Source organism: Polyodon spathula, unplaced genomic scaffold (assembly GCF_017654505.1).
Source record: "Polyodon spathula isolate WHYD16114869_AA unplaced genomic scaffold, ASM1765450v1 scaffolds_427, whole genome shotgun sequence".
Taxonomy (NCBI): Eukaryota; Metazoa; Chordata; class Actinopteri; order Acipenseriformes; family Polyodontidae; genus Polyodon; species Polyodon spathula.
The window spans coordinates 1-12,862 of NW_024471919.1; the positions used below are offsets into that span (position 1 = coordinate 1).

At 40.3% G+C, this 12,862-nt stretch overlaps 1 protein-coding gene across 3 annotated transcripts; it reads right to left on the bottom strand.

Moving 5' to 3' along the window:
* Window positions 1-68: 68 nt before the first annotated feature.
* LOC121308137 (supervillin-like) lies at window positions 69-11,879 on the bottom strand. Of its 3 annotated transcripts, XM_041240427.1 has the most exons (9): window positions 10,922-11,879; window positions 10,284-10,454; window positions 9,661-9,689; window positions 8,006-8,070; window positions 7,053-7,192; window positions 6,156-6,251; window positions 3,980-4,223; window positions 1,688-1,765; window positions 69-856 (listed from the first exon to the last, which is right to left on the bottom strand). In XM_041240427.1, exons 1-9 carry the CDS (start codon window positions 11,815-11,817, stop codon window positions 92-94), a joined length of 2,484 nt encoding a protein of 827 aa, XP_041096361.1. In that variant the 5' UTR covers window positions 11,818-11,879; the 3' UTR covers window positions 69-91. The 3 variants fall into 3 exon arrangements, with proteins under 3 accessions (XP_041096361.1, XP_041096363.1, XP_041096362.1); XM_041240429.1 differs by lacking the exon at window positions 6,156-6,251; XM_041240428.1 differs by lacking the exon at window positions 1,688-1,765.
* Between the last annotated feature and the right edge of the window lie 983 nt (window positions 11,880-12,862).

Here is a 12,862-nt window from a genome sequence, read left to right on the forward strand (position 1 = left end):
TAAAAATCAGTGGCTTACTTTTACATTAGCTGTTTATCTTAAAATACCACAATTTAAATTGCATTAAAAGCACAATGGTCTGCTCAAACACTTACAGGTTGTTATATATATAAAAAAACATCACATGCCAGGCTTTTGAGCAAAACCCGCTGTCTACAGACAAAAAACACCACAAAGCCTCACCTGATACGACTGTCTTGGATTTTTGAACACTCTCAGACTCAAACGGGTCCTGCAAGGGTTGCCTTTCTCTTAGAACCCCCCTTGCCTCCTGTCTCTCCAGCACAGCGGCACTTTCTGATCTCAGGAAACCCTGGGGCTCTGTCGGCAGTTCCCTGCTGCTTCTCCTGGCAGCGTCGTGCCTCAGCTCCCTGATCTCTGCATCCCTCTCGCTCCCACTTGGCTGCGCTGGGGGCTGCTGCTGCTGCTGCTTCTGCTTACCGCCCCACTCGGTAGATCGGTGCTTAACCTTGCTGCTGCTTTCCTGTGCTACAGCTCCTCTCAGTTCTGCCGGTCGCTGTTCAGCAACAGAATAGCTTTGAAACACCCCTGTGATCTCTGGTTGCTGCTGCTGCTGCTTCTCAGTTGTTAAGTGTAAAGGTTTGAGCTCTGGAGCTGCCACACTCTTCACAGAGGGATCGGCGCTGGCTGCAGTGCTGTGGTGCTTGGGGATGGATCTGTTGTACAGTCTCTGGGTGGAGGACAAACTCTCCTCTCTCACTGCTTTGGATCTTCCAAGCTGTAGCTCTCCAGCTGAAGTTGTAGACAGCGTGGCAGCCTGAGATGCTGCTGCTGCTACTGATTTCACAATAGACGGTGATAAAGGACCTATCTTTCCCCTTGCTCCGTTTTGCAGCTGTGGAAGGTAAGTTTTCAGCACAGTTGTTAACAGTAACCTACAATATAATTGTCTGCTTCTTACAAGAAAGATTTAACTGTTATAATGCCAGTTAATCCACTGAGCAATCAAAGCGAGCACCACAATGACTCATTTCACATCCTGTTGATCAAAGCAGAGTCTTAGTTTAATGACATTTCCCATGAACAGGGCAGGCCATCGTCACAAATCAAAACAATTTACTTTGTGTGTAAGTGCAGGCAAGAGCAGTGTGTTTATTAGTGGGCTAGCTTTTGTATACCAAATCTGTGGTCTACAATAACAATCAATCGAATGCAGACCCAGTTCAAGAAATTCTCTATCAGAGTCACCACTCGCAAGACTACAGTGTACGGCATCAAGGGCTAGGTTCTGAGAACCTCAAGAATGGTGTACTGTATACTAGCACCAAGTTTCATCCAAATTCTGAAAATCATTATCAAGATTTTTTTTATTTAAGTCATACATTCACAGTTTACTAAAAATTGTCCATGTACAGTTTCAAGAAATTCAGGCAACTGGTTCCTAATATACAGCATTCATTAGACTGGAACATCACAAGCCAGTACTCACTTTAGATCGCCATAACTTGAATGTCCATACAAAGTTGTAGCACAAGCGGATGAACAATTCTCACGTGCAACACGTATTCATTTGTATATTCATGTACTTCCAAAGCAGATCTACTCTATCCCAGACGCCACGGATAACAAATCAAGTCTTGTTTTTAAAAGCACCGATTTCTTTGTGGAATATGCAGCAGGCGCGTGTGTAACAGAAGCATGGCTACCACATGCAGATTGCTCTTACTTGTACAGAGCGCATCTCTCTCTGCAGGTATTCTGGAATGCCATAGGCCACGGGGGGCGGGACTTGGGGCTCTATTTCCTGTTCAGAAATATCATTTGTTATTAACTCAAATTTTTTCTTTTTTTTTCCTTGAGAATTTCTAGGCTCTCTCTTTCTGGATGAAAGCAGTGCAATGCAGTGCCATTACTTACAATAAGCATTTCATCCCCCACTGGATTTATTTTTCTCTTTTAAATGATATGTTAAACATCGTGTGCTTGAACAAGTAAATAGTCATGCACAGTACGGAATAAAATACATTATGCATTTATTCATTATTTTATTTAATACATTTGAGTTCATGCACGCACATGAGGCTAATTGTTGGGTAGCATTCACTGCTTTCGCCGAAGCTTTGTCTTTTCTGTTGACAGAAAACTTCAGTGCAGTGAGTCAATAAGCAATAATAAATCATTAAAAAAATAAATACATACATACATATATATATTTTCTCTACTCTGAGACCATTAGAGAAGTGTTGCCTTTTGCTTCCATTCCACATTATAGTATATTGTCACATGATATTTAAACAGTTATTGGAAGCCACCTGTGTAGCTCTGACAGCATGTTGCTAACGCAATTAAATGAAACTCAGGGGTTACTACCATCAGTCTAGAGTCAGGAAACCTAACGGGTGACTGCCGATTCAGTCAAAAGGCCCGCATCAGGGGGCACAGCTTTCCAAAGTACTCAAGAGTGACTTCATTCCCTGTCGGTCGTTCCTAGTTCTCAGAGGAAATTGTTCATGAAAAGACTCAAAATTCTCCTTTTGTCAAAATTGAAAGCATGTTCTAGATTAAAATTCAACCAAGCTTGTTAACAACAAAGCCTGGTTCTGCATACAATGAAGGAGGTCAGAATAAAAAGGGGCTCTTTTTTGCTGCATCGGTAAAACTCGGTGAAATCTAAGGCAGGCCTCAATATAAATCCACTGAGGGGACACCTGATGCTTTAAAATGGGATGAACAATTGGCAGAGAGGATATCAACCCAGGCAATTGTCTTCGTGCACCACGCAACTTGTTGCAGTGCCATAGAACTGCTCACTGTACAGAGAAGTACCTCATCACACCTTGTTTTACAAGCATGTTAAACAGATGACCCACACCTGCTGTTTGTAGAAATATCCCAAAACTCTTCGAATGTCCTAAAGTGACCGAGTTACGGCAATTTCAACCGTGAAACGCCCAAGCATTCTTGAAATGAGAAAAGCTACTTCATTTCTGTAACTAGACTCTGTTTCTTGTACAAAACTATTTTCCTGTTCGGCAACACAATGCACTGTATGTGAACAATTCTGGTTTGTGGCTGGATTTAAAAAATAATGTACAGAGGGGTAGTAAGCATCGTATCATGTGTGATATAGAAATGGGCATTACAGGGTTAAAATCTAAGCCTGTACAATTCTTAGGTTTGTTCTTAACTTACATTTTAACACCGTTTTACCTCTTCAGATTTGCATATTTCTTTGATTTAAAAAAGGGATGTGACATCACAGTGCTGTTATTGCCTGATAATGGCTTGTTTTGGGGTGCAACACATAATAACCTATTATATACCATTTTAACATAAGTATACAATTCTGGGTGCTCTTCCAGTACAAAATACTGTTCACCTTATAAAAGGTTTCTCTTCTCTCCTCTGTATTCCCTTCTATAGGTCAGGTGATTACAACCATCCATACACTTTCTTAAAGTAAATGGGTATACGCTAGTTTAACACTTTACCTCCCAACAACCTTTAAAACTGAACCAATTCCACTTGAACCCCTCACTGAGCTCTTCTGCTAGTTTCGGGATGGCCAAAGCAGCTAGCGTGAGTCTCAAAGAATATTGGATTGTTTGATAAATAGGCAGGTGATCTTATTGGGTAAAGACTTGTACAGGACATTAAGTGATAAACACCCTGCACTTGGCTAAAGTTTGTTCTCATATTTAAGAGAGTCAGTTTTCCTAAACAGGGTGACTTGGACGTAGCAGATCAGGGGGAGGCAACATTGGCCCCGTAGGTTCCAACAATGTCCAAAATAAAAGGGGGTTCGATGTATTTAAATCATTGACACATATAGAGGGCTCCGTCACTATAAGGGAAACAAAAATTAACTCTGGGGGGAAAGTAAGCATCAGTCTTAACTACAAGTAGTTTCCAACTACAGTATACCAACAAGGAGCAATGCATTAAACCTTTGGTGGAATAATTACCCAGGACCAGAGTTGCCTACACCTACAATACACATTAATGGCTCTGTAAATACCTGCTCGACCTCTCCCAGTGTGATGGGCTGTGTCTGGTAACGCGTATTCACCCTCCTCTGCCGGAGATCGGCTCTGCTTCTGGACGCCACTTTGGTGGACGTTTGTGACAGGCGATTGAACAGGGCCATCTTTTCTGACAGGCTGAGAGTTGAAAGGTCAGGCTCTTCTGGTCCTTGTTCTTCAGTTGCACCTTCCCTGGCCTGTTCTCTTGCTAAAGCTTTCTGCTGTGAAGATGCTTGCAAACTAAGAGAAAAATAAAAAATAAAAATAAAAAAAATTAGCATTTAAGACCTTCCCTCCACCCCTTCTCTAATTAGTTGAGACGTGCTAGAGCCCATAGAGTTAAAAAAAAAAAAAAAAAAAAAAAAAAAAAAAGGGGGGGTGGTGTGGGAGAGTTCGGCAATGTGAATATCGCGAGATGAAAGCAAGAAATGTGTGTTGTGTTCGAACATTGGCATTAGATTGCATCAACCAGTCCTGTCTAATCTGCTTCATTCTGCCGAGGATGCTTATAAAGTTGGTTATTTTTAAGGAATCCCCATTACTGAACTTTAACATCACAATTGCATTCAAGTGCAGTATGTGACCATGTAAACCCCTCCATACTTAAAATAAATACATTAAAAAACACCTCAAAACATGCCAGAGATTAATTATGCTTTGAAAGTAAATTAGTAATATTTTAACTGTGCATGATCCAATGTGTTAGAAGAGGTGTACTGGAAAGATGATAACCCTCAATTCCATTTTCTTTGGATTTGAATATTTCCACTCAAATGTAACTCGAGATTATCCAGAAATGAGTTCCCAATGGCAATAAGCTAAATGAGTTGAATTTGAAAACTGTGGGGTATCAAGTTTTCACAGGACACGGAAAGGTGATTGTCCAGAGAGAACAAACAAAAGCATTGCTCAAGGAACATGGGCTTACTTCTTAAAGACCACAAGGTGGTGCTGTGTCACCAAGCTAGTCATTTTATCCAACATTAAATGTCTGGCAGAGTATGGAAACTCACACATCATCATCTTTTAATCCAGGAATGACGAAACAGTTTTGCAAGGAAAATTAACAACTGAATATATATCAAGAGTTACAATGACATTGTGATCCTACCCCTACCCCAAAACAAAAGTCATGAACCTTTAAAAGACAGTTGTTTTTAACAACTAGTTAAGATATTTTTGTTCTCAATGAGAAAATGTATATTTTCGCCACATTAACTTGTGCAGTAAATGGCACATTATTTACTAGTTTCTTCCATCTTGACATGCAGATTTAGATGATTTATTTTTGTGCGTAACTTGTTACAAGATATTTTAATAGTAGGTACAAGAAGGAAAACTGGTGTTCACGGAGAAGGTCACTGGACTCCAATTATTTTGCGTCTGCAAGCTCTTGGAAGGGTCTGCTACAGTAGGGCTTAACAGCAGAAATAGAATCCCTAAAAATAAAGTGACTGGGCTGGCAGCTTAACTCTTCATCCTACTGACAAGCAAAGCATCAGCCATACCGACTCTGTATCACTACTGGATTCTCTTCAAAGACGCAACCAAAAGTAGCTGCTTGTTTTGACTTCCAGGGGAGTGACAATGACAGGTACAGTGCAGATGCAGTAATGAAGAAACGCACAGCACTGTCGATTACAATCACCATTTATTTTCTAATTTTGAAAAGAGCTTTGAAATAGATTTTAAAAAAGTAGAAAGTTACAACGAGATGAAAAATGACAGGTCCGTTATTTAAACAGCTGTAGCAGCACGTGGGGAAGTATAACGCTATACTTTCTGGAACCCCTCTACTTACTCTTCAAGAACAATGTTATTAGTGTTGATACCAATGGACAGCCTACTGCCTGTTAAAAGGGTTGTGCTTAAAATGTGTGCGTGCACACAAAGAATTGTACACAAGTCTGAAATGTACTTTTGGGGAAAACAAAAGAAAACTCTGCTTTACTATTCTTGTATTGTATGGAGACACTGGCCTAATCAAAGTTATGAAGAGTGTACAGAGTGTATTATCTTGTTTTTATTTATTTAATGTAGTTAGTTTTAAAAGATGTTTCTTCTCCTGCACCTACACATGCACGGGATCATGTATTTTTGGCAAGGCAGCACTGTCCATTCAGAATGGTTAGTAAAAAGGCTCAATCTGGCATGCGCATGTCATCCAAGTACCTGATCCTTTGCACACTGGTGCTTACTACAGTGGGACTAGGGATTCGCGCTACTGTTGTGTGGACAGTCACTGTTTGTGAGGCAGGGGCTGGTACGCTACACACAGGATGGGAAAAAAAGGTCAGAAGAAAAGCATGTATAAAGAACTATGCTGCAAGTGTTACAACTAAAATTAAAAACCTTGAATGAAACAACTGAACAGTTACCTATGTAAGCAAATCATGCAATGTTGAATACACATTTAAATGAACCATTTTTCTACTCTTCAGATATTTTTTGTTTCTGGATCAGCATTAACACTTCACTTTATTAAATTGCTTTATAGTGCATTTTTCTTTAATGAAGCAGCAGGTCTCACATAAAGAGTGCCCATAATGGAAATATTACCAATAAAGACAATGTCATTTTAGTTGTAATTAGTTACAATAGTTACATAAAATAAAATCGTTAGGATCACAGAATAAATACTGTGTAAAACACTTGAACAGCAAAGTCCTTGCCAGCCTGCGTCCGGCCATAAGAAAAGCTGTTTATCTACCCATTCGCACCCTTCTCTCTGAGGTGCTATTCTGTTCCCAGGAGCATCTGGATTCTGTTGAAATCCAGGGGAAAAAAAACTCCAGCCAGCTAGCATGATTTATTAACTCTGAAAGCCCCTGAACACTTGCTTTTGATGTCACTGGGTGGCAACTTTGACAACCTATACAGTCAACATGCTAATGGAGGCAACTTCAGACCTTTGAACTGGACCTAAGACGACCACAGCTGGCACCTTTCAATTTAAATACTGCGGTGCATCTTGTCATTAACATTGGTTGTTTTTACTAAGGAGGGAATCTGTGTGTGTGTCTGTGAACTGCAGCACTCTGCTTCCAAGTGCATTTTACAGACACCTACGTGGCAGCGATGACGACTTCTTCGGTGGTGACGGGCTGCGTGCGCGAGCGATCCTGCGTGCGTCTCAGGCGCCTTTCCACAGCAGCATTGCGAGAACGAGGCTTTGGCACGGGAGCAGAGTCAATGCTCTTTTCCAATTCCTGAAAAGAACAAAGTAAAAATAAATTAAATAAATTAATTAATAAATAAATAAAAAATTCAATTCTGCGACATTTTCTGTGCTCATCATTACTATCATATACTGTCCAAGTATGTTAGTTACATTCTCCTGCCATTGCCTGTAAATACATAATCAGAACTGTCACTAAATAAGTACATGGCTATAACCCACCACACATCAAAATATACAAGAGAGACATACTGAAAAACAGAAAGACTGAGTGCTGAGAGAGTGGCTGTTGGAAAAGCTTGGGATGACAAAACCCTACGACAAAATAGTTTTATTCTTTGGTCAAGGTTATAAGAAGGAAGGAAGGACGGAAGGAAGAAGGACCTCCAGTTGGATTGGTAGATAATATTTAGGCATCTGTAGATGGTGCTTGAGGCCACCTCGCAGAACCCATGCTATTGAGACGTTTAGGGCAAACTCAGAGGCCGTGGCAGTAACAGACCCTCCGAAGAAGAAAGAATAGTGAACAATTTAAGGCCTAAAAGAGAGCAAATATATTTTTTCAAATACCGGTCTGTGTTCACTGGGCAGCCTTGTAGAGAAGTGGTTATGTATTATTATAGAGAAATAATAAATTTGTTTTAATCTGGACCAAAAAGAACTATAAAGCTATGTCATATACTTTGGGAAAACAACTCTGCTGGAAAGTGAGTAAGGATCTTGGAATTTCAACACAGGGAGGGGATGAGTGGATTCGCTGCTGGCAAAGGCTGTTACTCTAAGCAATGCTCATAGGAGCTGTTGAACCAACGATCTCAACGGAGCAAAAAAACAAGCCGCTTACCCTGAAAAGTGACCTCTTGGCAGCAACGCTCATCTTGGCTCTCTCATCAAGTTTCTCCTCGTCCGCTGCAAGAGAGGGAAAGAGCAAAACAATCAGAACTGGAGCACAGCTGTAGGAAACCCAGAGAAAAGCACAGCACAATAACAGGAATGCATATTAAAACATATCATCGTTTGGCTACATAGTGGATTAACTGGGGGTGAGTATACTTAATGCCTGGTACTTACTTATACTTTGATTATACAGTCAGTCAAAATTTTGCATTACCCAATTGGAGATAATTTATAATTTCTACAACTTTCCCAAACAAAGAATTTTAGGAAAAACTTGACTGCCAAAGAAAGTCAAAGTGAATTGGTTGCAAGAGGGACTGGGGTTTCCATTTCAATCACAGGCAGAGTGTTGCATGGTGAAGGTCTCAACGGTCGCACGCCAAGGAAAAAACAACTCTTAGGAAAATGTCACAATGTAGCTTAAAGTGCGCAAAAAGCCATTTGAATGATGGATACAAGTTCTGGTCAAAGGTTTTGTGGAGTGATGAAACAAAAATCAAGCTACTTGGTTACGCTGATAGTCGGTACATTTGGAGAAAGTCTGGTGAGGCGTACAAAGAAAAGAACACCACACCTACTGGCAAGCATGGAGGTGGTAATATCCTTCTATAGGGCTGATTTTCCTCTAATGACACAGGATATTTAGTTCTAATACATCAAAATGCACGTTCCAAAGCACACATCAAAATCTACTTCGAAATGGTTGAAGAATAAAATCAAGTTACAGGAATGGCCTAGTCAAATTCCCAATCTAAATCTAATTGAGAATCTTTGATATAAGCTGAAAGTGGCTGTGGACAAGAGAAGTCCTCATAATTTGTAGAACTGGAACAATTTTGAGTTGAAGAATGGTCAAAAATCGCTAAAGAATTATGCCAAAAGCTCATTGACAAATATCCCAATCGTTTAAAAGAGGTTGCTAAAGGTCCACCAACTAGCTATTAATTTAATTTTCCTTGTCAGTGTATGAATACTTTTGAATTAGCATTTTTGAAGTTTAGCAAAAAAACTGCTGAAATAAATAAATTGTAGACATCCATTAATTGCAACTTTGTTTCATCCACAAAAACAAAACTCCTGCTACAAAAGACATTGCCTAAAACTTTTGACTACAACTGCATGTATTTTGTGTGCTCTTTCAATATTGATATGAAGTGTGCTGGAGGCACAGCAAGAAAGGAAGTAGGAAAGAAGGTGGTGGGAAAGTGCAAGAGCCCCCCTCTATTCCAACAGAAAACAAACAAATAATAACAACCCAACAAAAACCCTCATGACTGCACTGAACACCGACAACGGAAGAACTCTGCAAATGTGAGGACTACAGAGGTTTTCCAGAACAGAAACGACATTATATACTGTAGAAGTGTATAATGTATATAACACCTGGGCTTGTTAAGATGTGCAGAGTGAGCTCTGTAAAAGGTTTTACACTATAAGGTTTAGTTAAAATCATAAATACAAATATGTATGATAAATATTTAAAAAAGAAAAATGCCCCTGATCTTTACTGTGATGTGTGATTTGTACTTCCCTCAGTAATGCAAGCGATTAGCAAGTCATACTTTTCATCTGTAAAAGTTTGTAGAAAAAAAAACAACATACCTTCATTATTTTCAGGACTCAGATGTGACCTGCAAGCAAGAAGAACACCAATTCAGAATCACAGGATTCAACTTTTTATTGGAGGAAGAAAAAGCAGCAGCAAATGTGTAACAGATTATGGTGTTCCCTAAAAGGGAGAATTGCTGTAATTTAACAGAGCTGAAATGCAGTAGATTCCTCATGAGTGAAAATGTGATGGATGACTAGGGAACGAGTTGGAACCAGCACCCCGAATAATTTGCTAACCCTATTAGAACTAATACTGCTTCCAAACAGGGGAAGGACGAGCACTTCAAGAGTAAACAATGAGCGATTCAGAAAGTGCTGTCACATGGGTCAGTTATACAGTGAGTTTACAGTCTCTCGTTAGTCCCTCACAACCCCCTGATTTTCTTAGAAAGGAATTCAAACAATACATATATTCATAATACAATTTGATAAAAAAAAAAAAAAAAAAGATTGGTTATTTAAGAAAAAGAATGAAAAAATTCACCACACAAAATACATATTATGTATGAGGCCAAGGATTGTGTTACTCTGTTGTGTTTTCATACAGTACAAAGTATGAGTATCTTAGTTTAGATGAGATTTCACTTTTTTCGCATTATCTGTCATCAGCCTACCTATCTGATTCCAGTCGCTCTGATGAAGTGATAGGCTGAGTCCTAAACCTTTCAGAGGTCTTTCTATTTTCCCCAGGAGAAATATAGCGCCTTGGCCTCCGAGCTCCCCTTTCTCGCTCAGTTTTGGAAGCCGAATCAAGACCTGTTGTTGTCAGCTCTACCTCAGCTTCCCTTTAAGTGCATGAAAACAAAATGGCATGGAGAAGAGAGACAAGAGACAGGAGAAGAGAGAAAGGGGAGGCAGTGAAAAAGCAAAACTGCATGAAGAAGCATACACCCACCCCACCCCTGTTTTTTTTCCTTTAGTTTTTTAAATTCGCACAACACAGGTTAAAAACAATATAATCACACCACAGCCAACACCATGCATGGATGTATTACACATTCCAACTGCAGGTCACCACTAGAACAGACACAAAGCAAAACACGGCAGGATTAGACCCCATATCCACCCCCACCCAGCTCCCAACAACTGCACACAGTGAGCAAAGCTTGAAGGTGTCATATTTTGGTCAAGGCAGCACACAACTCGGATGTTTTAACGTTGTTTAATTTGATGAAAGGCCGATTAAGTCCGTGCAAGTAAAATCGCAGAGATTTAAAGAAAAAAAAAGTGAGCATTCCAATATACCACCTACAGTTCTTGTTTCTTGCAGGAAGCAGCTGTTTCCAGGTAGGAGTGTATGAGCTGGGAGACTGACACCCGTGTGTCTACTGAGCAGAGTTCTCCGTTTTGCACGCGACTGGCTTCAGGACTGTGGAACGTCTCTCTCTTTGGGGCCAGTTCTAGATTTCTGAAGACCGACACCTTCTGCGCCACTCCAAAATCTGACATGGAGCGCGTCAGCATTTTGTGCTTCGTTGTCGAGGCATCTTGGCCCGGACCCTTTTGCTTTGCCGGAGCCAGCGCTGATCCCCTCTGAAAGTACAGGATGGCCTCGCTTCTTTCCATGCTGTCCTTCGTTTGGGTCTGCTGCTTTGAGGTTTCCACCACTCTGGGAAGATCTTCAAAGGTCAGGCTTGGTCTGTGTCCAACGGGTGAAGCAACACTGGGCTGCTCCTCTTCCAGGACCCTGCAGGGGTCGTCCTGATTCTTCTCTCTCTTGAGGATTTCGGAAGGCAGGACTGCTTTCCTGCTCTTGAGGAGGCACTCTGTTCGGACAGGGTGCTTTTCCTCCAGCAGGTTTCCAAAGCTTTGATCTCCCTCAGACCATTTCTCGCTCTCGTCTGCGCTCAAACCCCGGACTTTTGCTCCAGAGCTGGAGGCAACTGGCATCTGAAGATTGCTTTGGGAGCAACTGTCCCTCTTTTCTCCCACTGTCACAGACCTGGCACTCTGAACTGGGCCAGCAGGCTGGACAAAGCCATACACGGGTTTCCGCACTACACCCATGTGGACAGCAGTGACCCTATCAAAGGCAGAAGTTTCCGACTGAAAAGGCATATCATGAGGTGGCACCCTCGGATGTCTCCTGGAAACTGTAGTTTCTGTGACAAGTTCGGGGCTTCCTCGAATGCCTTCCGCTTTCACCATCCTCTCTCTAACTTTAATTCTTAGGGGAAGAAAAGGATCAAACTTAATACCAGCTTGCTAGATCTATACCATGGGGTAACTATCTTAAAAAAAAAAAAAAAAAAAAAAAAAAAAAAAAAAGGATTTAGATTTGAAAAAATTCCATTAAATGGATTTTCAAGATTATCCCAATGCATACTTTCAGTCAAACATATTGTGAAGAGTTACACTTCCTAAATTAAATCAATCTAAATCAATAAAAACAAATAAGCAAACAGAAATACCCCAAAACATTACAGCAGATGATCCTTGCAGGAGACAGGTAAGCTCCAAATGACAAAATAGCAAATATTTGAATCTAGATGCCTACTGTATATAGATGACTGCTAATTGATTGTGTGTAGGAATTCTTGAAATCATATTGCTCGACACTGTTAGAATTATTACACAAATGTAGAATTACACTTTACCTAGCAACTAGATTCAATTATAGAAACTACATAAATACATATACAGTACATGACAAAATTATGAAAACAAATGATTTTACAGAATCACTGGGGTGTGGATTGCTCATTTGTCCTCAAATTAGACCCTTTACTTACCAAATATCTCGTTATTCCTGAAAAGATCATATTTTCCACTATGCAACAAAGTGTAATGAGCAAGACATCTCTCAAGTAGAATGGTACTGCAAAATGCTCTGCTTTTTCTAGGAAAACAGAAAAACTGGGGATGGTGAGTCTGTTGCCTGATAACTTCACTCAGATTATTGGCTCACTAACTATCTTGCATTATTTAGTGAGCTAAGGATTATAATGAACAACCTGTCTCAAGTTCAGGGATTCTCCAAATATGATCAGTTTATTACTAATGCTGAATGACTGAGTCGATCTTTGGTTGTCTATTATAACCAAAGAAAATGTTTTTCTGAGTGGTATCTGCCGAGACAAGTACACTATTCAACACAGGCAGTCCTTAGCTAGAAATGTATTTGGTGGGTAACATGAAGAGAAAATGTAATTCCATGGCAATTTGTGGATCACATCTGAAGTACCACTGCACT

Bases quoted from the DNA above. Each gene is read 5' to 3' on its own strand.
- LOC121308137 (XM_041240427.1), bottom strand. From the start codon at position 11,817: ATGGTGAAAGCGGAAGGCATTCGAGGAAGCCCCGAACTTGTCACAGAA. The intron at 9,690-10,283 runs GTAGGCTGATGA...TCTTGCTTGCAG, and splicing joins GAGCGACTGGAATCAGATAG to GTCACATCTGAGTCCTGAAA. The intron at 6,252-7,052 runs GTAGGTGTCTGT...TCCTGTGTGTAG, and splicing joins GAAGTCGTCATCGCTGCCAC to CGTACCAGCCCCTGCCTCAC.